We start from the raw sequence: 25578 nt of genomic DNA on the forward strand, positions 1-25578 counted from the left end.
ACAAGACCGAGTGGCTGTTGTGTTTTCCTCCCAATAATTTGGCCAGTGTTCCATCGCTCAGGCTGGGGGGTCAAATTTTACACCCCTCAGATAGGGTTCGCAACTTGGGAGTCCTCCTGGACCCACAGCTGACTTTCGACCATCATTTGTCGGCTGTGACCAGGGGGGCATTTGCCCAGGTTCGCCTGGTGCGCCAGTTGCGACCCTACCTGAACCGGGAGGCCCTCACAACAGTCACTCGAGCCCTCGTGATCTCTAGGCTGGAATACTGCAATGTGCTCTACATGGGGCTGCCCTTGAAGAGCATCCGGCGACTTCAGCTAGTCCAGAATGTGGCCGCGCGAGTGATTGTGGGCGCACCGCGGTTCGCCCACATAACACCTATCCTCCGCGAGCTGTGCTGGCTACCTGTTGATCTCCGGGTGCGCTTCAAGGTGCTACTTACCATCCATAAATCTCTCCATGGTAGTGGATCTGAGTACTTGAGAGACCGCCTCCTGCCGATTACCTCCCTTCGACCGATTAGATCGCACAGATTAGGCCTCCTCCGAGTTCCATCCGCCAGTCAGTGCCGACTGGCGACTACGCGGAGGAGAGCCTTCTCAGTAGCAGCTCCGACCCTTTGGAACGACCTCCCCGTGAAGATTCGCACCCTCACCACCGTCCAGACCTTCCGCACAGCCCTTAGGATCTGGCTATCCCGTCAGGCCTGGGGATAAGGTTCTGATTCGCCCCACCCGAATGTTGAATGAAAGTTGCGTTTTATTGTTTTATTTTTATTTATGCACTGTCTTATGTTTTTTGTGTTGCACCCCCCTTCCCATGTATTGTAAGCCGCCCTGAGTCCCCTCAGGGAAAAGGGCGGCCTATAAATCATAAATAAAAAAAAAATCCTAAATCCATCCTTCATTCCCAAGGTGTGCTCCTGCTTCCATCGAGCCCAGGAACTGATTTTGCCCAACTTCTGTCCAGACCCTTCTCACCCATTGGAGAGGAAGTGGCACACTCTGGACGTTAGGAGGGCTCTGAGGATTTACCTCAGGAGAACCAGGCCAAACAGGAAATCTGAAGCCCTGTTTGTCTCCTTCCAACCAGGATCCCTGGGTAATAAGGTAACTTCCACCACTATTGGCAGGTGGTTGCGAACCTGCATTGCCACTGCGTACCAATCGCAGGGGTTACAGACACCAAATCATATCACAGCCCACTCCACGCGGAGTGCAGCCACATCCACGGCCTGGGCCACACAAGCATCTCTGGCCGAAATCTGCAGGGCAGCCACATGGGCTTCCCCCTCTCCCTTTGTTAGGAACTATAAGTTGGACTCCTTTGCCTCGGCAGAGGCCTCGTTCGGCCGCAGGGTGTTGCAGGCGGTTCACAGGGCAGGACCCGTGCCTCAACAGGCCTGAGTGGGGGACATGGGGCCTCAGGGGTCTCCCTCCCTAGGGACGTGCAGGCTTTGGTACGTCCCATTCTGGATACTCCTCCCCCCTCACTATGGAGAAAGGGCGTTGGTACTTACCTGATACGCCTCTTCTCATAGTGCGGGGAGGAGTATCCAGTCCCTCCCTGACTATGTTTGTACGACTAAGTGTTATGTTCATTGTTTATGTTGTTATTTAAATATTGATGTTGAAGACAATAAAAGCAAAAAAACTGAATCAAGAGTCTGGAGTGAATGATGCAACGAGTCGGAGAGAGCTCTTCGTCATTAAAACTGGGCATGCCCGGTTCCAGGGGGCGGAGCCCAAAGAGCTTATCTGACTCAATCCAATCACGAGAGGATAAGGTCAACCCATTCTGGATACTCCTCCCCCCACTATGAGAAGAGGCGTATCAGGTAAGTACCAACGCCCTATTTCACATTTCTTACCCATATTCTTTCCCATGTGTCCAACATTATTGGTTCTTCAATATTTTGAGCCCACTTTATCATACAATCTTTAACTAGTTCTGTTTCCGAATCCATCTGTATTAGTACATTATATATCCTCTTTATATGCATTAAACTTTGATCTCTTATTTGTTTAAACAAATTATCCTCAAATGGATAAAACCAGTTTTTTGGTCTATTTTCCACCTGGCCTGTAATTGGCCATACTGGAACCATGTTTGAACTACCTTCTCCTCTTTCAATACCTCTAAAGATTTTAGTTGTAGAGCCCCCCTTTCCAAAGTGAGAAGTTGTCTGTAGGTGGTTCTATCCTGTTTTTGTGTTATATTCATATTTTCAATTGCATGTCTAGGAATTGCCCACATGGGTAACTTGTCATTTAGTTTATATTGATATTTTTTCCAAACCCGCAGTAAAGCATTTCTTAAGATATGACTTTTTAAATTCTTATCCAATTTTTTGTTGAATAACAAGTAAGCATGCCAACCATATACCAGATCGTGTCCCTCGATATTCAGTATTCTATCGTTGGTTAAATGGGTCCAATCACTAATTGCGGATAGCACCACTGCATCATAATATAATTTTAGGTTAGGTAATTTCAAGCCTCCTCTCTCGCGTACACCTTGCATTATTTTCATCTTTACCCTTGGCTTCTTTCCTGCCCATACAAATTTGTTGATACCCTTCTGCCATTCTAAAAGATTCGCATCTTTTTTAAGTATAGGTAACATTTGAAAAAGAAATAAAATTTTTGGTAAGATGTTCATTTTCACTGCCGCTATCCTACCCAGCAAGGATAAGTGCAATTTCTCCCATTTTTTCATCTCTGTCTGTATACTCCGCCAAAGTGGTTCATAATTGTGCTTATATAATTTCCCGTTTGAGGCTAAAATATTAACCCCAAGATATTTGACTTTTTTGACTACCTCACATCCTAGCATCCCTCCTAGTTCTTCCTTTTGTTTAGTATTCATATTTATAGCTAATATTTTGGTTTTTCCTAAATTTATTTTAAAACCAGACACTTGACCATATTGATTAGTCGTATTCATTAAAACCATACTAGATTCCTGCGGTTGTTCCAATATTATGACCAAATCATCCGCAAAAGCGCGGACTCTGTATTCTTGCTGCCTAATCTTGATCCCTTTTAGACCATCCAAGCCCCGTATTTTATTCAATAATACTTCCAAAGTTATAATGAACAATAGTGGGGACAAAGGACAGCCCTGTCTTGTACCTTTTCCGATTTGAAAAGGGTCTGTTAAACTTCCATTGACGATGATTTGAGCTGTTTGCTGTTGGTATATTGCTTTGATTGACTGTAAAAAGCTATCTCCTATCTGCATTTTTTGCAATATCTTCAACAGAAATTGCCAGTTAACTCGATCAAAGGCCTTCTCAGCATCCAGAAATATGAACGCAGCAGGAATTTGGTTGTTCTTTCCCAAATATTCTAATGCATTAATAATTAGTCTAACATTACTCTTCATCTGTCTCCCCTGTATAAAACCTGTTTGGTCGGTATGTATCAATTGTTGAATAACCACCATTAACCTATTTGCTAGTATTTTAGTAAAATTTTTATAATCTACATTAAATAATGAGATAGGTCTATAATTTTTTGGTTGGGTAGTATCTTGATCTTCTTTGGGTATCAAAGATATAAACGCTGTCTTCTAAGATGGGGGCACTTTACTTTCCGTTTGAATTTTATTAAATAGGTTCTACCATTTCTAATTGTAAATTTTTATAGTAAACCGCTGTCAAGGATGGCTGATGCTTGATGGTTTAATACATAAGAATATCTCATAAGAATGTATGAGTGCTCAAAGATCTAACAATTAAAATGGGTACTCATAATTCTGTGTATGAAAGTCTACTAGAACATTCCAACATATCACAAAAAATAGTGTCCCATCAAACAGTTTATAAGCTGCCTCAATCCTAAAAGGATAACAAAATAGCTATAAGCCTAATGCATTTCAACCAAAATTGCCTTTTGGAATTTTAATTTTTAATACCATGTTTTTTTCCTAAAATAAAACTTATTAAGCCAGTGTACTGCAACTGTTTAAGCATAAACAATAGAACAGTAAAATATAAATGTTTTTATTACTGTTTCATTAAGCAACAGGGACTAACACCCCTCTAACAAAGAAAATATACTATCATGGCTTAGTTTAAATAAAGATCTTGCTATGTATGGGGGTTTTTCCCCCTTAGGTTTTCATAGTCTAAGCATGAATATGTGAGTTATGTAGACTTGATTTTGGAACCAAGAATAAATTTTCTAAACCACTACCTATTATAGGAAAATATATATAATACATATCTTAAATGCTAACATCCAAATTAATATGTTGCGACACATGAGTAGGTAAAGATACAAACCATGGCTCTCCCAATTATTTCATTTTTCCTCCTGTCTTTGGCAGTGAGCTCAGTAAAATTGGGGCAGATATAGTTGGATGGGCTTAAAGATTCTCAAAGATAACATGTAATCAAAGGGTTGGGCAGAAAATATACTGTAAAGACAGCTCAAGAGTCAATCAAGCACCTACTCAAAGTTTCAGACCGATATGTGCAAAAGTCAGAGTACAAACTGAGTCAGAGTCCAAAAAGCCAATCCAGAAGTCCAGTGTAAGATTTGAGCTAGGAAGTCACTGGTATATGTAAGATATTGGGCTGATTTTGTAACCAAAGACTATATAAAAGACTTTCTAGCTTTTGTCTCCAAGCCCTAACTGATAATGCATAATTCAGACTACAGAATTATATTCAAATGGGGGTTCCTTGTAGGACATTATTCCCAAGAAACCCTTACTCATATTTTTGTGCTTTTCTGCCTTTGAGATTTTACTAGTTGATACCGTTCCCCAAATTTAGAAATTCTGAAGAATCTCGGGATCTAGGTCAGAGTCTATGGCTCTAAATTTCCATGTTTGTTGGAGTTAAATCATCTTGTTCTATGTAATCTGACATTTTTATATCCAATGTTAAATCTTTTTTTTTTGGTTCAGTACAATATCTTTGTCTCCTTGCCCAGTACAATATTTATTTTTCTTCCATACCATCATCTATTTTGTCAATAAATTTATCAACAGTGGCAGTCATTTGATCCCATTTCTCCATGCATTCATTGCTTTGTTTGCTTCTTGCACCCTCTAGTGATCAATTTTCAAATTTGCATCTTGTTTATATGTCAATAGAAAAACATAACTTCTTTCCCATGGGAAAAATTCTTATATTGACTTAATCCATTTATAATAAATCCATCTGGTCCATTCATCCATACATAACTTTTCAAAAGCAATGCTCAATTCCCCTTTTGCTGTTAATTTTTTATAAAACTTAAAATCATATTTAAAATTTTGTTCGCAAAAGGTTGAAGGAAAAATCTCACACGCTAAAAATCTAAAAGGTTCTTAGTATTTTAAAAAGTAGTTTTAAAAAGTTTAAAGTAATTAATAAATGAGAATTGGTAGAACTTTGACTCCAAAACAGCTGCAAGCGCAAATAGAATCCCTCAACTTTCAACTACTCCACTAGCCAAACATAAAATATCTTTTTCTATGGTTTACTCATGAGAAGTAGCTGTGTGAAGGATATATGAATGATCTGGAGATCTTTCTTTATTCCAGAAATATTTTCCATTGGTCCAGATCCTGCATCCAGATCTACATAGATCTCTCAAAATATTATGAAAGCGTGGTCAATGCCTGGAATGCACTACCTGACTCTATTGTTACATCCCCAAACCCCATAATTTTAACCTGACTGTCTACTGTTGACCTCACCCCATTACTAAGAGGTCTATAAGGGGCATGCATAAGCGCACGGCCTGCCTAGCATCCCTGTCCTACTGTCTCCATTTATTTTTACCCATTTATTGTGTTTATATTTATGTTTATACTTATACCTGTTATTTTTTTACATGTTTGACAAACTACATAAATAAATAATTAAAGAAAAATAAAAGGACAAAATATTTGGTAGTGCTAAGTAGTATTCTTAGTAGCCATTTCTACTGACCCAGAAATAAGTGTTCTTGGCTTTCAGTCTTTTTTTGTTTTTGCAGTAATTTTATTGAAGTTTTCAATTAAAAGATAAAAGCTAATACACACTACAACTAAAAGAATAAAAAGAAAAAAGTATAAAATATGGAAAAAATAAAAATATAATTAAGAAAAAATATTTAATAAATGACTTCCCTCTTCATCGCAACAAATATAAACTTTAATAATATATTTACCTTCTCTTAAAATTCAACAAAAGATCTTTTCTCCATATTTCATCTCTTATTTATAAGCAAATCTTTAAAGCTTCATCATACAGTCCTGGTCACCAAAAGTCCACTAAGGGTTATCAGAGATAACAAATCTGTTTTAATCTTGATAAAATAAACCAACTTTATCTTCCTTTTATCCCGTAAACAATCTGAATTTTTAATCCCTTCAAATAGCTTTTTAAAGTTTAAACTTATATTTAAAACTTATTTCATTAAGAATTGAAGGAAACTCATCAGGTGCTATTAAAAAATTGCCATCCTGAAAGATCTTAATATCTGAAAAGCAATTAATAAATAATTTCCAAAAGTGATTAGAAAAGGAAGCATGCAACTCTGTGTCCATAAAGGCTGTGACTTCAGTTTGGACAGTAATTGCATTTCCTCATCTTCCAGAGCCAAAGACTGGCATCTTACAATCTCCATGTGAGGAAAAAATGTATGGAGCAGTTTGGGTGATCCTGAGTCCTTTTCTTGTCCAGAGACATATTTTGAAGAGCCAGTTTACTTGCTGGGTTTCATTCCACCATAGTTGTCACCTCTACTTTTAATAGAGCCATTCTCAGTTTGCCATTTCTTCCCCATATTTACATCTGGGCAATAAATATGTTATTTTTCATTTAAAGATTTTGATTAGGGAGAATTATGAATGGTAAAATAAATTGTAGACTTTGTGGATACAAGATTTAAAAAAATATATAAGACCACCATATAATAACAAAGAGGTGCAGGATGCAAAATCTTGCTGCACAGATCTGGTATTTGTGAAAAACATAAATGTGTTCTCTGCTTCTCCAGATGATTTTTTCCCCTGCAGGTCATGTATTATGTTCTCTGTGGAGTTGCCTTTTTCACCTGCTAATTGCTCTGAGATCAGATTAAGCTACTGTTACAAGGAACAAAGTTCTTGAAACAAAGTGGCCAATTATTATGAAACTGGATATAGTTGCATTATTCAAAGTCTTTGAATAGTGCCAAATCTTCACCTATCTCTGAACTATAGTTTAATAGTGTTACTAAATAGTTGTGAGTTACATATACATATGCCCTTTTTCCACTCTCCATAGCATGGTTTCAGATCATCAACATCTATTTTTAAAATAGGAGTCTTCCTAGTTTAGGAATATAAAGTAGTATATTCCAAATGGGATGCAGAGGTTATTTTGCTTAGATGAACAATGATTGTTCAAGCTACTGTTCAGTTTTCCTCAGTTTGGACATAATAATGGAATTGCAGTAGTTAGGAAATTGCATCTTGTTCTAAGTTTTTATTTCCCGTAACACTGAGAATATGTTCATGGAAACCACAAGGTATGTTTTGTGTTATGAAATGTCCCAAGACAACCAAAATAGGCACCATATGAAGAAATAGTCACAGCAGTACCCAAACTCTCTTTCAGAGGTTTGGATACTACGAGGAATACCCTAAACTAATAATCGTTATTAAATAGGTATCTCATTGTCAAATCACTTGAAAATGTCCTTCTCAAAAGGATTAGAACCACTGGATAGCATACTTTCTAGGGCCATTTTAGATACATTGTCAAGATGTATGTAAGGGTTAATAGTATTAATAGTTGTAGAGTTTCTAAAAAACCAACAGAGTAACATTAACACCAGGGCATATAATGAGTCTGTTCCATTACCATATATAAAGTTAGATTAAAATGGGCAATCTATTGCACTCAGAAATATCTGGAGCCAAGATACTACTCCATAACAGAGCCTTGGAGGCTGTTTATTTAAAAATTTTATAGGCTGCCAAAATCCTGAACAGTTTATAGTTAGAAGTTTTTTTTATAATGTACAAAAATGTTTTAAAAAAGTACACCTAGAAAAAGTGTCATACAATCAAGCTGCATGCTAAAGTGATGTTCACCACTTTCATTAATAGTTTTATTGTTCTCCCTGTCTTTATAAGAAAAGAAAGGCAAGGGTCAAGTTCATATAAAGGTGGCCATAATTCTTCCAAAAAAAACCTGATTACATTTATGGATCATGTAAACTGGCTGAGGAATTCTGAAAGTTGAAGTCCACAAGTCTTAAAGTTTCCAAGGTTGGAGATCCCCAGTGTAGAGACTCCAGGCAGAGAAACCTGAAAGAGAGTGAGGCTTTTTTCCAATCTGGTCTGTGATAAAATAGTTTGGCCAACTGTTTTCCTATTCATTGACTGGATGTTCAGCCACAGAAGTTTCAACCCATTGACTATTGTCAAACTCTTTCAGTTTTTTTGAATTAGGAAACAGTTTGTAAGCATTCAACTTAATCCTGTTACACATTTTATAAATCCATAATTAGGTTATTTGGCAGATAGTAAAATTCACTGAGACATAGGATCTAGTTTCATCTCTGTCTTTAGTTTGAACTCAAATGCAGTAATTAAAATAATTGCAGTTATAGTTATTGTCCTCAGTTGCTCATATACTTTGTCCAGTTAATATTAACAGAAATTATTTCCCATGTTAGTACAGCTCTTACATCAGCTATACATTTATGGTCTTACAAATCATAAATTCACTTTGCAAATATGAAATTATTAGCTACTGGTGTAATAAAATTTATTTGGTTTCATTGATTTAAAAAGTATCTATTTCTGGTGGAAGATTTTCCACTTTGAATAACTTAATATTTCCATGATAAAGAACAATGATCCTGAAAACGTGCTGCATTGTTTAGTAATATAGTAAGATGATCTTAATAAAAAGAATTATTTGCCAAAGAAATATATTTATAATCCTAGTTTTAAAAATGGTATGCCATCATATTCTTTATGACACAATATAAAATACTTCTGGCAAAAATATGCTGAGGTACTAAGATCTCTGCCAATCTCCATACAAATAAAATGTTTTGATCTTTTTTAGATTTTTAAGTATTTTAGCTAAAAATTAACAGCTCCTCCATTTGTTGGCCAGTACATTATACTGAGATACTGGTTGATGTCATATATAGTATAAATCTGTGTATGAAGAATTCATATTCATTTCTTTGCATATTATTGATTTTTTTTCTTCACAACAAATGTGATCTATCATTGATAATATTACTATGCACTCCTGAAATTTGAACTGGCTTGTAGAAGAATTTCACCAGTTTACAAAATTGTCAAGTTCTTCATCATTTATAAATGAGATAGAGGAAAATGAATTATTATACAAATATAAGGGAGAGGAAAGCTTGAACTCTTATCACGCTCTGCTAATAAATAATAACTATGATTATGGAAAACCTGGATACTATATTATTATTGATTTTTATGATCACTTTAAGGAATTGGGCAGAATAAGAATCAAAATTATTGTGTATCTTCTTCTGGTGCTTAATCTTATCTTTATAATATAGAATCATAATTTTTGCTTGGCTGGAGGAACTGGTTACAGTGTACTGGTATAATAATAGGATATTTTAATTCAGTTACATTAATGTGTTAGTGTACTCAGACAAAGAAGAGCTTTTCACTAAATCCAGCTCCATGTTGAAATGTGCCATCTTTTCTCACCAGTATTTGTTTGCCTTGAACTACATTTTAAAATCATAGCTTTGTTTCTTTACAGTACATCAACTGTGGTAACCTGGAACAGTTGTTAGATAGTAATCAGCACTTGTCTTGGACAGTGCGAGTAAAGCTGGCATTGGATATTGCTCTCGGACTCAGTTATCTTCATTATAAAGGAATTTTCCACAGAGATTTGACTTCTAAGGTAATATTCTTCTATCTGATTGTATTTTTGGCAGCAAATTTCTTGAAATTGTTTTGTTCTCTTTATCCCTTTTCAAAGCTGTGTTGTCTTACTATCAGAAGAAAGCAAACTGCAATTGTGAATTAAGAATTATATTTCCAGGAAAATAGATGTAAAATTAACTCATTTGGTGCGATGTTCTTATAGCTCCCTCACTTCTATAATGTTCTAAGGCTAATCTATTGGTATAAAACATAATACCTTATTAAAAATGAATAGTGATGTTGCTTTCAAACTGTGCTTCAAATATGCATATTTAAAATGTATCTTTTTTTTTTAAATGAAGCTAGTCATCTGCAAATATGCCAGAACTATAAATGAGAATTTGGAATATCTACCATATATACTACTAAAATTCTCCTCATGACCTGGGTGAATTGGTGCATTATAGGACAACAATTTGAACCAAGGTACCTCAGTTGAGCTAACTTACAGAATGTGCCTAAATTCCAGGATCCGTAACTCCAGAGGAAATGAAACTAGGGAATGTTGTGGTTGTTTCAGTACTGCTGGCTGCTGCTGAGCTGTTGCTATGATTGATTACCTGATTTTCATTTTCAAAGTTCCATTCCATTCTGTAACAGTTTCGCTGCTAGTCTTGCAATCTCTTGTTCCCTCCCTTCCCAGCAGCAAGGAATTGACTTTTCATGTAGATTTTAAGGAAGCAACAACTTTAGTTGCATGAAGAAAGGCCTGAATATTTTTTATTGCTTTATGTTCCTCTTCTCTCACATACAATATTCCCATATTCTTGTCCTATACAATTAGTGCTGGAATTTCTTTACCATCTTTTTTTGCTGGTAGGTACATTGTAGAACACAGCCTTGTCATAATCAATAATAAAATTGCATGAGTGTACTTGTGCATATTAAAATAACTTTCCTATGGTATATAGCAAAAGAACACAAAATATCTCCTATAACTAACCAAGAAGGTAAGAAATCATGTACTGTTTATGATAAATATATTTTTCACAAATTCTAAATATAGTTCTTTATTGAACCTTGATAAAATAGTATTTTGAAGAATTCCTTTGTAATATTTACAAATCAAATATTACTTATATGTCTTATGTGCTAATGGAGTGAAACAGATGATTATCATTGAATCATTGAAGCTATCTACAAAAGGTAGTTTCAAGTGTGGATTTTTGCCATATTTTTAACATTGCAGTATGATTAATGTTATTCCCATAGGATTTATGTACATTTTGCAGTGAACAAATATTCAACCTCAAGTAAACTAAATGAATACATTTTTTATTAGGAATAACAATAGTCATAGTTGAGAAGATTAAATATGCATTGGATAAGTGCAGTTCAGGGGGCTTTATGTACCGTTAAAAATCCAAAGTGAGCTATGTATTCTAAAATTCATTTAAGTGAGAATAATATTTAGGATAAATATTAAATAAAATCAACTACTTTTCTTTAATTATATTAAATCAAATTTAATTAAATAAAATCAACTGCTGTATCTTTGTGCATGGAAAAACATGCTGAAATTTTGATAGTATAATGCCAGTTTGATCTTGTGGTTAAGGCATCAGGCTTGAAAACAGGAGACTATGAGGTCCAGTCCCAGCTTAGGCATGAAGGCCAGTTGGGTGACTGTGGGCCAGTCACTCTCTTTCTCTGTCCAATTCTCCTTACAGGGTGATTTTTTGGGAGAAAATAGAATGAGGAAGGAATATTAGATATCTTCACTGCCATTAGTTACTTGTAAAAATAATAAAGACGGGATACAAATAAATAAAATGTATTTTCCCAACTTCTTTAATTATTCTTTAAATTATTTATGATCAATATTGTTAATATTACAAAATGCCTTTTCAACATATTCTGATATTCTTGTTTACTTTTAACATGCTCAATATTCAGTACAGTTGGAGCAGAAATTATTTAATGTGGGGTGGAGAACAGTACCATACTATGTAGATACCATATGTCCTCGGCCTATGTAGATATTTTAAGATCTGATTATAAGCAGTTGGTGAAATATCTGTCACGGGAAGGTGGCCTTCGAAGGGTCAAATAGTAGGCATGTTTTTACTGCTATCTCAAAGCCAATTATTTTCAACCCTTTATTTACCATTGTTTACAAAGCACTAGCTACTCCCATTCACCATTTTTATTTTTTAAGAATACCCATGGGGCCTATGTGAAATTGTTCATCAAAAGATGAGGATGGCACTTAGCTTTGCAGCATGCCATTTTTAAAATTCTGTTAATTATTCAATATACTTTTAAACATTTAAAAGGCAGAATGGACTAAGAGGTTGACAGATACTGACATGTTCATAGGTGGTGAAATCAAAATCAAATTCTTTATTGCAGCGATATTATAGCTTTACTATACCTACTTAATATTCATTATTGTTTCTTTGCTTTTATTCAGAACTGTTTAATAAAAAATGATGAGAATGGATATTCTGCTATAGTAGGTGATTTTGGCTTGGCAGAAAAAATTCCTGATTATAGGTAAGCATTATTTCTGAGTAAACACCAATTAAGAGTTTAATAATATAATGTTAAGCTAAATAATTGTGAATCACTGATCATTGCCTTCTAAGATTCAACATTTGACTTGAAACTGTTTTGGATTACTTACTGAATTGCTTACTTTTTAGCTTTTGAATATAATCGTTCTCTATCTGTATGAACAATAGATTTGTGATAACTCACTGATGCAGATAATAAATGTATTTAAGAGCAATTTTGCACTTTAAAAGTTTTAAAAGAACCTTTAAGATTTAAGAACCTTTAGATTTGATTGCCATGTATAAATGATTTGCACACACAGGTATAACTTTGCTTAAACTTTTCACTGTGACACATAAACATTTTCTTCTTTCAGTAGGTTTTGTAATATACTTCCTAGTAGAATACCTTTCAGGATTTTGAAATATGTGAAATAATAACAATATTGTCTTAGATACTTTGCTTGGAATGGAATGTTAGTCATTCATGTACTGAAACTAAAAAGGTTGTATAATATTTATGAGAAAGGACTTCTAACAATTACCTTTCTAAATTTGTTGAAGTGAGAAGTTGCCAGTGGTAGGTTCTCCTTACTGGATGGCGCCTGAAGTGCTGCGAGATGAGCCATATAATGAAAAGGTAGGTATGTTTGAAATAAATACTGTTAACATAAAGTGTTGCCTTGGAATATTTAAGCAAAGAGAATTTGTACTTGTACCTAGCATTTTTCTTTTATGTAAGCTATATTTTCTATTTTTAAGTCTTTCTAGTTAGATAACCTCATGAACATTCTGTTGTCTGTGATAAACATAATATCCTATGGGGCAATTGTTTGCTTTCTATATTGAGAATCTAAAATTTTATATTTTATTTTTTAGCTAACATTGAGAACAGTATTATAAGTCCTTATCCATCTTTTGTGAAATAGTAGTTTTTAAAGCTGTAAATCAAAACAACATTACTTATCAAGGGACAGTGCCATATTTTACCTTAATTTATAATTTTGTTAACAACAATATTCTGTCTTCCAATAAGCTGTAGCTTTTAAAAAAAAATCAGTAAAAACTGATAAATATTTTTCAAGTTTTATAGCTCCTTCTAATGATAAAGAAACAGTATTGCAGTCTTTTTCTTAGCTGGTTGAATTTTGGGTGCCCTCAGAACTTTGCAAGTAGTGCAGGGGGTAATTTAAGCTTTTGTATTCTGCATCCATGTGATAGGAACAAAGAAAAACTTTTATACCTTGGGGGGAGGAACCTGCGATGGAAGGGAAAGAGTATACCTGCAAAATAAATCTGGGATCATATTCTCTCTTAGGCAGACGTGTTCTCATATGGGATCATCCTTTGTGAGATTATTGCAAGGATCCAGGCAGACCCAGACTATCTTCCACGAACAGAGGTGAGCAAAGTTCACTGATAAGGACTGTCAAGGAAAAAAATGAGTTTCATGGGTCAATAATTTCCATAGAGTTGCCAAATGGGCTATAAAAGTTGCAATAAAACATTAATCCTTTGTTACATTTATATGCCAAGCTTGGCACAGAATGCTGTTCTCTCCCCCCGCCCCTTCCACATTTAAAGTACATAATTATCCTTGCATAATATTGGATTGAATATTGTATTAATCAGCCAATTTTCAAGAGATTAACTGTCGTAATACTGAAAAGATTTCTATGGCTTCTTCGTTCATGAGAAGAGGGCTGTTTGATCAGGACATTTTCTTCTTTTGATTACATCTCACCTATATCTTTTCAACAGATCATGATGAAAGGATGGCTATTTATACAACGTCATCATTTATTTGTTTTACATTAACACTATTTTAAAGTATTTTTTCTCTTCTTTTACAAACAGCATATTATTTTGAAGTTAGGTTATGTTTGAGAAATACATGCATTAGCAATCTTAAAAAAATATTAAAGTGAAAACAAACTCTAGTTCAGTGAGATAGTTGACATAAAAGGTCTGTTTTATGTTTGAAAATTGTTGTATTTGAAAATTCCAATCTCAGTAAAAAGAATTAGATGGCAGTTGGTCTGTTTTAATATTCTTGAGAATTGCTTCCAATGGATAAAATTGGTTAATGTAGGGCACATTTCTGTGAAACTTTATGTAGGTGAAATGTGGAGTTATTCTTAAGAATCATCTTTAAGGGAACTAGCAATGTTATAAGCAGTCAGCACTGAAGTTATTACAAAACTATATTCATAACTGGTTTATGATGTTATTGCACCACAAACTGGCTGTGCAAGTTGTGTCTACATTCTAATTAGATGCCATTCTAATATGATATTGGCCAAGTACTAGGTACTATGTAGTAGTTCGTTCTTCCATAAATGCATTTTCATGCTAGACTTCATGGTGGCTAATTTTCTTGATGTAGACACATTTATAAATTTCTTTTTATAGCATCTTTCATGGTTCTAAAAGCTAAACTATATTGGAGGAATTAACTTGGACTATGGCAAACGTTTTTCTGCTTGGGTGCCAAAAGGACCTGCGTGCGCAATAGCGGATGCATGCATGTCCACATATATAATGCAGTGGCCTCCCCCTGGTGCATGCACGCACAAACCCCCCCCCCAGTAGGCCCATTGGGCCATTTTTCACCCTCCCCAGGCTTCAGGAATCCTCTGGAGCCTGTGGAGGGCCCAACGAGCCTGCTGGAAGTTCAGAACATTTGAATTCCATTTTTTTTCCTTTCCAGGCTGGGGGCTTTCCTAAAGCCTGGGGAGGACAAAAACGGCCTCCCTCCGCCCTCCGGAAGGCCGAAAATTAGTTGGCCAGCGTGCACATAGGGCAAAGCCTCGCATGCCTCAGATATAGCTCCACGTGCCACCTATGGAGCCGAGGTGGCGCAGTGGTTAAATGCAGCACTGCAGGCCACTTCAGCTGACTGCAGTTCAGCAGTTCGGCTGATCAAATCTCACCAGCTCAGGGTTGATTCAGCCTTCCATCCTTCCGAGGTGGGTAAAATGAGGACCCGGATTGTTGTTGGGGGCAATATGCTGACTCTGTAAACCGCTTAGAGAGGGCTGAAAGCCCTATGAAGCGGTATATAAGTCTAACTATTGCTATTGCTATTGCTATGGCACACATGCTATAGGTTCGCCATCACGGGACATAAGATTGAAACTATTCTCTCTTAAAATATCTTTCTCTTATACTATAACTCCAAATGTATTTTTAAAAAGCTGAATTGGTGCTGTGTTTCCCATATTCAAAGAACTGAGTACTCTGCATAGACAGAAATGCTAGTTTTAGTTTTAGAACTGAGTCCCGAATAAATACAGTAGCATTCTGAGTTGTTTCTCTGAGCTTCCTCTTTCCCTCTAGTTCAGAGGTGGTGCATCTGAGCTATGTACAGGCTGAAGATACATATTCAGTGCATACTGCAGAAATAATCAAATGGTTTACCAGCAAACCAATATACCTCTGGAGGTTTTAGAATCATAAAATGTAGTATTACTTAAATCAATCCTCGGAATTTTGCTGGTTAACATATAGATTGGGTTACGGAAGGATGACAGACTGTTCTGTTGTTGAGCCACACAACATGATCTTTGAAGCAGCTGCCATTTCCCTAGCAACTGCATTGAATCCTGGCTGTTCGGAAACTGGCAGCTGTTTCTGCTTGTTTCTGTGTTTCTTAGCAATTTTATGACACGTGGATTTCAACTCCCAGAATTCCCCAACCAGCCTTGTTCCTTTGCTTGAATTCTGGGAGTTAAAGTCCTCATATCTTAGCGTTGCAAGGCTCAGAAATGTTGATATAGACAGTATATCAGAATAATAGCAGAATAATAAGGAATGGAACAATATTATGTTGGATTCAGAAAGTATTTTTAGGCCAATGAAGGAGGAGAAAATGGCAGATACATCAGCATCTCTTTGTCAAATCCACAGAAGTACTGATCTAGAGTTAAGGGAGAAAATTAAGTTCTTTATCTTTTGTGTTTTGTCTTTTAACCCCTGTAATTTCCCCATTGCTTTCTTTAATACATGTTTGTTTTATTTTAGATATTAACAGAGGATTTCTCTTTTTTTCATGTAGAATTTCGGACTGGATTATGATGCCTTTCAGCACATGGTGGGAGATTGTTCTCCCAACTTTCTCCAGTTAGCCTTCAACTGCTGCAATGTCAGTACACTCAATAATAATAATAACCTCAGTTTATGTTAAATTTAAAAATGCAATGCTGAATGAATTGGGAGATTTTGTAGTTGAGGAATTATGAAGTGTTTTTTAAGGCAAAATATGAATGAATTGTATATATTAGTTTATAACATTTGTTATTTATGTGCAGATTTGGTATAAAAATGGACAAAGAATATAAAGTAAGGATATAAAAAGCTGTCACTATAGTTCTTTATAATATTATATAAGACAAGGTATTATGAAAATGAAACATCTAGTCAAAATTTCTTTAAAACAGAACAGCAATGGTTGATACAAGGGTGTAGGACCCCGTTGGGTAGAAAGTAGGCTCGAGGGGGGAACGGGAGAGTTAAGTGGGAGGGGGGCATTCTCCGCAATTGGTCATAAAGGCAAATTACTTTTGGGGTGGTGCAATGGCTCTAATTTAGGGATTAGATTGTGAATAGCTTTTTGGGATCAGACATAGCTTCAAATAGTTGCTAAGCAATCGGTCAGAAGTTGAAGACTACTGGTAATATAAAAGCATAGATTTTGTGTTATGTTTTTAATCTATCATTTTTTTCTTATCTTCATAGATGGACCCAAAGTTACGTCCTTCATTTACTGATATTGTCAAAACACTGGAAGAAATTCTGAGCAATTTGAAAAGAGAAGAAGATGAAAGAGAACGGAAACTGGATGCTGCAGATCGAAAACCCATCTCTGTTTGCAAAGGTAGGATCAAGCAATATGGTCATAAAACTGCCCAGCTTGCCAAGCAAATATTAAATATTTTATGTTATAATAAATTGTTTTTTATTTATAAATAGGAAGCATTGTATTTACAATATTCTAACAAAGTCTAATTAAATATAATTGTATATTCAATACGAGTTAATTTACTTGGAAATTAATTGGAAATACAATTTGATGTTCACAGTATATCCAATCTATTCACTTTGTCTTCCTTGAAGAATCAAATTTAGTCCACAGACATATTTGTTAGACACATAGTTTCTTAAGTCACTGTGATAGGTTGGAATTTAATTTTGTTGTTGTTGTTCATGTTAACTTGAGTGAGATGCACAAACATTAGTCTAGACTATCTGGACAAGTTGATGTATGGTGTACCCAACTGTGTTGCACAATTGTTTCTGTGCAACTAAAAATTAAGGGTAGAGCAATATAATCACATCAATGTGGTCCTCTAAATGACGCTTAATTTCATCAGTTTTTGTGTATGTCTCTGTATTTTCTTACGGAATTTGTACTGCACCCCAATCCTGAGATTCTGGATGGATCACAAGAATAAGTACAAGACTGAAAGTCATAAAAACAGTTGCTGTACTGTGTGCTGCGCAAGCACACACAAGCACACACAGACATGCAAATAAAAATAGCAACAGAAATACCACCCACTCCCACAAATGCATTAAAAAACTTGACAAAATACTTACATTTTCACCTCCCTTCTAAATATTAACCAAGAGGGTGCATTGTGAACCATGGTAGGCAAAACTAGGCAAAACTGGGCAACCATAGAAAATGCTGGTTTTCTAGTTCTTTCCTCCACAGACCTCATAATGAAAGGCAAGAATCTACAGCATTCCTTCCAACCTCAAATGTATAGGATAAGAAGATTTGGAGAAGATGGCCCAAATCAGATTTCTAAATAGATAGACTCAGAATTTACTGACATTTTCTCATGAAACAGAGGCCTTCTACTTCAGAAGCAATCCAATCTCAGGACTTTTCGCTCTGCCCCCAAAAAAGTTGTCACCTCTTACATTAGGATTAATGGAAATCATGTAAAGGGGACACAATTGGCATGCATGGTATGAAGCTGTGGAATTACAAGTGTCCCAGTTTACCATCCCATCCCCAACAGTGGAAGAACAGCCCCTGAAATCTTGACCAACATTTATTTTGAACAAAAATGGTGAGAAAAATAGCAATGCCATTCCTTCCTGATCTTTTCTCTCCTGGTCTGCTGCCAGTATAACAATGAATATCACATGGATTTTAACAGATAGAATTGCCCTACCTATAGTATGAGGAAATTCTTGTATTAGAACACAATAAAATGATTGTATGAAGAGTAACCGTGGGCTTGGCATGTTTAAAGAGAAAGAGAGTGAAGTTCACTTTGCAATGTTGATGGTTAGTGCTTAGCAACTTCTCTGAGGTATCCATGCTTTATTAATGACAGAATGATGTAGAAGACAACTATGTTGCTAGGTGCGGTTGCCGTTTTTCAAAAGAACTTTTTTGTAGACTTGAACCTTCAATAATGGTCACTGTTATTTTGTCTTGCTTTGACCCCAAAATTCTAACTCTATAGCCAAGAAAAATATTACAAAAGTAATTACTAGCTGTAGCTTTTTATGCTCTGATCATTTCTTATAATGTATAATTTTAGAAAATGTTCAAGGCCTTTTGTGTCTTCTGAGTCCTTGGTAAACGTATGTTGGGGTTTAGTCCAAATTAAGTGCTGTCTTCATAGTTTATTTTGAATTACATATACATCTTGTGGGGTATTTATTATCAGTTGAATTATAGCAAATTTTAAAACAGAAAAAAAGATAGAGGCTGAATTAATTTATGAAAAATAAAATTTGGACAACTCAAAAGCCAGCTGGTTGATTTTGGGTCAGTCACATTCTCTTAGCCCAATCCACCTCACAGAGTTATTATTGTGAAGAAAATAGGAGGAGAAAGAAGTATTATGTTTGTTCACTGTGTTGAGTTAACTTATAATGTAGGAAAGGCAGGATTAAAACAAAATTCTAAATTATGGCATATACAAGGTTTTTGGGGGAGGGGTGTTTTCCTGCTATGACCACAATATAGACATTTAAGACATTACTTTCATTGAAATGGGAAATTTGAATTAGCTAAGTATAGAATTCCATATCTGAGCCAGTTGAAATCTTGAATTTGTCACTCAGTTCAGTCTTAAGGATAAGATATATAACTGTAGTCCACAAGTGTGTGTCTTTTGCGATCCCAAGAGATGATTAGGCCCATGGTTGGCCCCCCTTTTATTGGAAGGCTTTTTTGAGTTTCAGGAGCAAAACATGTCCCTTAATTTTACATATTGGGCAAAATAGATGTTTAAACATCCATCTCCTTCCTTAGAATTTCTCCCAAAAGCAACTCCATATTTATGAATGCAGCTTTCAATATGCCATGGAAAGCCTGGCATAGTTTTCAGGCCAAAAGATGCATTTACATTTTTTTAACAGGAATCCATATGAGAAAGCCCTTAAACATGAAGAAATCCATGACAACACTGGGTTTTGTACAACAGTTTTTTTAATCAATACCAGATACTTAATTTTAACAGTGATAACATAATACAAATGAAACATACAAACATTAAAATTATCATTGGAGTGCTACTAGAAGCAGTCTGGTGATTCACATCCTTTCATTTCTCCGATTCAGGTAGTCCACATTTAGCAACCATAATTGGGATTGCTAATTTCATCATTAAGCAAAGTGGTCGCTAAATTAAACTGCGACTGTGTTTATTATCTTACTTTACTTTACAGACCTGTGAAGGTCATAAACATAAGGATTGATCATAAAGTTAGATTTTCATCTCTGTTGTAACTGTGAATGGTTACTGTATGCTAAATGAGGACTACCCGTCCCACAAAAAATGATTTTGGCTTTCAGAGAGAAGAATGGAATATGAGTGTCAGGTTTCCAGGAGGTAAAATGGTAATATTCCCACCCTTAAATTATCCAAACTAGAATGCTCCAAAACTGTATCATCAAAATGCTGCCATTTTGATGGCATGATCCTGAGATCCTGTAGGCTATACATGGGTTTTCCATTTTTGTTTTAAAGTATCACTTTAGTATCTGTTCTGCTTAGAAAAAATTAAGCATAAATTCAAGTATCTTAAAAGAAAAGGATTTTTTTTTTGCAATGTAGCTAAACACTGCCCATCTGACCGTAATATTTGCAGCTGCTTTGTTTAGTGACTTCTTATTTAAATGTATTTAACAGATTTTCCCCCCAAGCTCAAGTGCTGTGTATCCTAGTTTCTACATTGGACAATGTGCTGTTTCAAGGCTGATGTGGAGTATAACCACTTCCAAAGGGAAGTATTATTGTTTGCCTGCCCTTTTCACAGCATAGGGGTGTCTTTTGCTCCAGGGAAACCTCACTTCTGGAAAACATGGTCTTTTAATTAAAAGGGGAGTGTCCTCTTTAACTTTCACTCTTTGGAAAACTTTTAGGATACACATATAATTGGAAAATAATATATTTGTTATCATATTAGCTATTTCTAAGTATATTATGCATTTGAGGGATAAAAGACATGTAGAAGAGTATAGAGACAAAATATAACAATATGTGATAGATTGCATTCTCTGTCTATAGAAATGGCTTATACAAAATAGATTGAAAAATCATTTCTAATGATGAAGAGCTCTATGATAATTTGTAAACTTCCCAAGGGTGTACGGTTGTGGAGGATACAAGAATATCACATTTATATTTATTATTTCCACCTATGTGTGTCTATGAGTCCAGATTTGTCACTCAGTAATCTGAAGATTTAAATATGAATTTATTTTTTAGGATTGCTAGAGAGGGGACAAGGTATCAAAAGGCTGAGCTCACTGGATGACAAGATCCCACCTAAATCACCCCGACCACGGCGCAACATCTGGCTATCACGCAGTCAGTCAGACATCTTTTCTCGGAAACCTTCCTGCAAGATAAACGTTCAGGATCCATATTATACACCAAGCAAAGGAGCAAGTCGGAAAGTCAACCCTTTCAATTCTAGGGAAGACTTGAAAGGGGGGAAAATAAAATTTTTTGACTTGCCTAGCAAATCCGTGATATCGCTTGTATTCGATCTGCACTCTCCAGAAGTAAGAGGATGTCAAAAGATGAGCCAGCCGCTTTTCAAGCACAGCTATGCCTATGATTGGCAAGACTCTTCTTTCCTTCCTGGGAGGAGAAGCAGATCACTTCCAGTTTCTCCTGAATTTGTTCATAAAGATTATAATACATTTGGAGATCTCTTTTCAACGGTCAGTAGCTGTGATCCCACCCAGCTAGGGGCTGAAGTGCGCCAGAGGCTGTTGTGCAGTAGTAAGTATGGTGTATCTGAGATCCCTCCTTTTCAGGTTAAACAACGTAGGCAGGACTTGCATCCTCCACTTCTGCAAGAGGAGGAAATGGATTGTTCTGATGAACTGGAGCCTCTGAACAAAAATGGGTATCCTGTAAAATGTTCAGCTGAAGAGGCAGAACTTGGAAAGTCTGAGGGACAAGTGCTGCAAGACACATCTGGCCAAATGGCTAATGTCTTAGTACACAATTTAGACTGCTCAGAAAATCAATTCCCAGAAATGTTCATGATCTGTACCACCTCTGAAGAAATGGAGGTGGAAGATGAAACTCAAAGGAATATGCCTTCCACTAAATTGGAGTCTTCTAAACGGTTGCTCAGTATTAATCTTTCCTCACAGCAAGGCAGAGACTCCACTTTCCTTGAAGTGGTGGATAGCGACACTTCAAATGTTTCTCTGCTGCCTTCAGACACACCAGCATCAATAAGTGGACAGCCGAAATGTGACATTTAAAAGCCAACCATTGGATGATTATGGTGATGATGATACACTCCTATTAACTACTCTGGTTTTAACTTCCTGTGTCAAATGTCTCTAAAGCAGTGTAGCAATGTAACCAATTCATTTGAAAATTCTAAAATGTATTATGAGAGATTGTATGCATGCAAGGATGTATGAAAGGAGTTCTCGGCATATCTCAGGAAGAAGCTAATATAGGAATAAGGTTTACTGTTGAATGCCTGATTTATGCAGAATCACAGTTATAGAGATAGTGGGATTATTGGCATCTCTGCGTTTCTATTTGTGTTATTCATACTGTTTAGGTTCTGTTAAATGTTTTTAAGAACTTAGTATCTCCCCGAACCTTCAAAATCTTTGTCTCATTAGCAGTAAAATGCCAAGCAGCAATAAATATTTATATGGAATATATTTAAAATAACAAGTACACTGGGGGGGGGGGGTGCAGATTGTCCTAAACCAGTCTTAATTATCCTGGCCAACCTTCAAAGTATGAATTTTAAATCCCAGTATTTTGAACAATGTTGGAAAATTCTGGGAATTGAAGTTTATACTTTTGGAGGTTGCTTAAACTTAAGACAGTTGATTTAGACCTTACTGGACTACAACCACAACTATTCTGTCCATTAACAAGGGCTAATGAGTTGAAGTCCGTTATTACCACAGGTTACCCAAAGACTTGTACAAGATTTTCTGTCATGGGAGTTTCAGTTTCAAAAAAACAGCTACTTTGGAAGAAGCTCAATGTATCAAACCATTTCTACAATATTCAAAAAAATCTTGGTCTATGATTGGGAGAAATCGTTTTTGGATTGGTTCATTTCCAGAATATCCTATTTTGGATCAAAATGTTCCAAAATAGAATGTTTTGCATGTACTTCCTCACTCTTGCTTTAATTGAACAGGAAGAATATGGCTCCGAATTCTCTAAACGTTATTAAATAAGATGAGATTTGGCTACAATAGCTCCCTTACCTTTTCCAGTCCAAACAGTGGAGGCATTGAGCATATTCCTACTTCAGGCATTCCTTATTAGTTGCTTGTCCAGTTTTTATTTTCTGGAAAGGAAATTTTCCATCAGCTGTTTTACTGAAGGAACAACAGAGTTCCATTTCTGAATAAATTGTTCATAAAACAAAATGAAATGAATATTTTCATGTCTTCAGTAACCTCATTCCCTTTATTATAGAAGCATGAAATGTATTACCATCCAATATTTGGCATGGAAGAACTCTCTTCAACATATTTTTAAAATCCAGTTTTGCATGCATGTCTTCAATTAGTGTACGTGCTTCATTCACACAGAAACATGGTCTATGTGTGCAATTTATATAAATTATGTAGATAGGTTGCTTGACATTTCTCAAATGGAAAGTGAATTTTAAAGTGAAGCTATAGAAATAGCATCTCTATATTAAAGTCTCTTTGCACATCCAGACCAGCATAACATGCTCAGAATTTAAAAGGAATTAATACAGATTATATAAAAAGGATTAAAATCCCAAATCTTGCCTCTAGTTAGAATACATTTGAAATTAGTTCTGGTGAACATAGATTTCCTCATATTCAGTTCTCATAACTAAGCTCTAGAAAGGGCAAATCGTCACAAAATATAAAGCAATAAAAGCAGAGTCACAAATATTAGCAGACTGGGTTTGCAAGCTATGTTTATTTATAGACATTCATGATAGCCTCAAGTTTCTTCCAGCAGCTGGAGAACAAAATTGTCTTCTCAATTATTCATTTGAAAATTTCTAAAGTAGCACCACATTCCAGTTTAGTTATTTCCTCTTTCAGGATTAGTGATAAAGAATCCCAGTAATTATTATCAGGCTGCTTTATTTAAACAGTTAAAAAATATAACCACTTAAACAGGTTTTGAATTTGGTAGCATTTTCTTCCACCCCATCCAAAGCAAAATAATTCATGAATGTAACTTATGCTCAGCTCTGGAAAGCACAAAGCATGCCATGTATCTCAGAGGCCATTTTACTTCCAGAAAGTATTCCATTTCTTTGCCTGCATTAATTTATAACTTCCTCTGCAGATTGTAGCCTTTCAGTCTCTCACTTTTACTGCTTGTGAAAGCTAGATGTGACAAATTACTTCTGTTTTGGTCACATCCCCTCCCTCCCCCTTGTGTATTTTCCTGGTTTTTTACAGACTCTAAGAAGTGGTACTTACTCTTGCAAGTGGGATGATGGATTCCTACTGCAGTTGCTCTGCCTTCTTAATAGAGTGTTAATGATAACCTAGGTCCTTGATACAAAAGCAAGTCTTTCTAAACTGCAATTTGATAAAAGTTGGCTTCATCGGAGCTTGAGAAAACAATAACTACAGCTATTGGATGGTTAAACATAAAGGTAACCTGTCCTTTTCTATAATATGTAAACACTGTTATTATCACATCCTATGGAAAGCCAGCATTGCAGAGCAGCTATGGGCCATCATCTATACTCTATACAGAATGTGGCCAAATGAATGCATAATTTATACAAACACAATGATACTAGATCGTTTTGCTTTTCAGCATATTTGATTTGCTAACAAAGATGCCTATTGCTTTTGATAAGCCACCTGAAAACACTTCTAAGATCCTCAGTCTATTTTTAATTAATTTTGTCTAAATTACATTTAATAAGCATATTAGAGGATATTCATGTGGCCAAATGATGAAAGACTGTGAATACATGTATGTAACAAATTGATATCTGACTAGAAAAAAAAGTGTACGATGGATTCTTGGTTGCTGCATCTTGTCCAAGAACACTGGTATTTCTTGCCAGTTTAACTAGACACTTGAATAATTCCTCTTTGCACTTAATGCTGTTGTTTATACTGCATGTCACTACATTTCTATGCAAAAATAACCTTTGAGGTAGCCAAATATTTGATTTAAGGTTTATAGATCTTTATAAGATCTATTTTCATATTTATGAAGGAATTTTATGTCTTAATATTTGCTGTCTGTAAATAGCTAAATTTTGTCATTAAAGCTTAGGAAAAAATTGATAGCATGTGTATATAATTTAACACTGCCAGGAAAAGGATTTTTGAAAAAGCATTTTTCTAATACTTCAGATATTTATGAATGTTTAAAGAAAACAAATCTTGATTTGTATGTGTTGATTCATGTCTGATTTCCCTCCACCCTAGAATTGCATAAACAGTATGTTTCACTGGAACTGAAAAAAGGAACCAAAGATAAATGTAGTTTAAAATATCTGCAAGTTTTCTTTGTCAGTTTTTGTAAACCATTCCCCAGTTCACTGTCAGAAGAAAATGAGATATGTGGTTGAGAAGACAAAATTGATGACGCAAAGGAGCAATATAAAATGGGAAACATTCATTCTGACTTAATATTCACACATTCCAGTATTTTGTAAAAGTGATATCGTTTTTTCTGTTAAAGTA

The 25578-nt window shown here is 35.5% G+C and overlaps 1 protein-coding gene across 3 annotated transcripts in view; it reads left to right on the plus strand.

Moving 5' to 3' along the window:
* The window catches only part of TESK2 (testis associated actin remodelling kinase 2), a 76106-nt gene that overhangs the window by 49082 nt on the left and 1446 nt on the right, over positions 1 to 25578 (plus strand). The window contains exons 5-11 of one of the 3 annotated variants that reach the window (XM_087719768.1): positions 9740 to 9886; positions 12323 to 12404; positions 12965 to 13044; positions 13723 to 13806; positions 16462 to 16548; positions 17142 to 17280; positions 21143 to 21664. In XM_087719768.1, coding sequence (XP_087575894.1) covers positions 9740 to 9886; positions 12323 to 12404; positions 12965 to 13044; positions 13723 to 13806; positions 16462 to 16548; positions 17142 to 17280; positions 21143 to 21664 — 1141 coding nt within the window. Of the gene's footprint in view, positions 1 to 9739; positions 9887 to 12322; positions 12406 to 12964; positions 13045 to 13722; positions 13807 to 16461; positions 16549 to 17141; positions 17281 to 21142; positions 25388 to 25578 lie in introns of those variants that run through there. The other 2 variants (XM_014071351.2, XM_087719766.1) reach the window with 2 other exon arrangements.

This window comes from Thamnophis sirtalis, unplaced genomic scaffold (assembly GCF_051295495.1).
Source record: "Thamnophis sirtalis isolate CommonGarterSnake01/CBP01778 unplaced genomic scaffold, rThaSir2_p1.2 scaffold_7, whole genome shotgun sequence".
Classification (NCBI taxonomy): domain Eukaryota; kingdom Metazoa; phylum Chordata; class Lepidosauria; order Squamata; family Natricidae; genus Thamnophis; species Thamnophis sirtalis.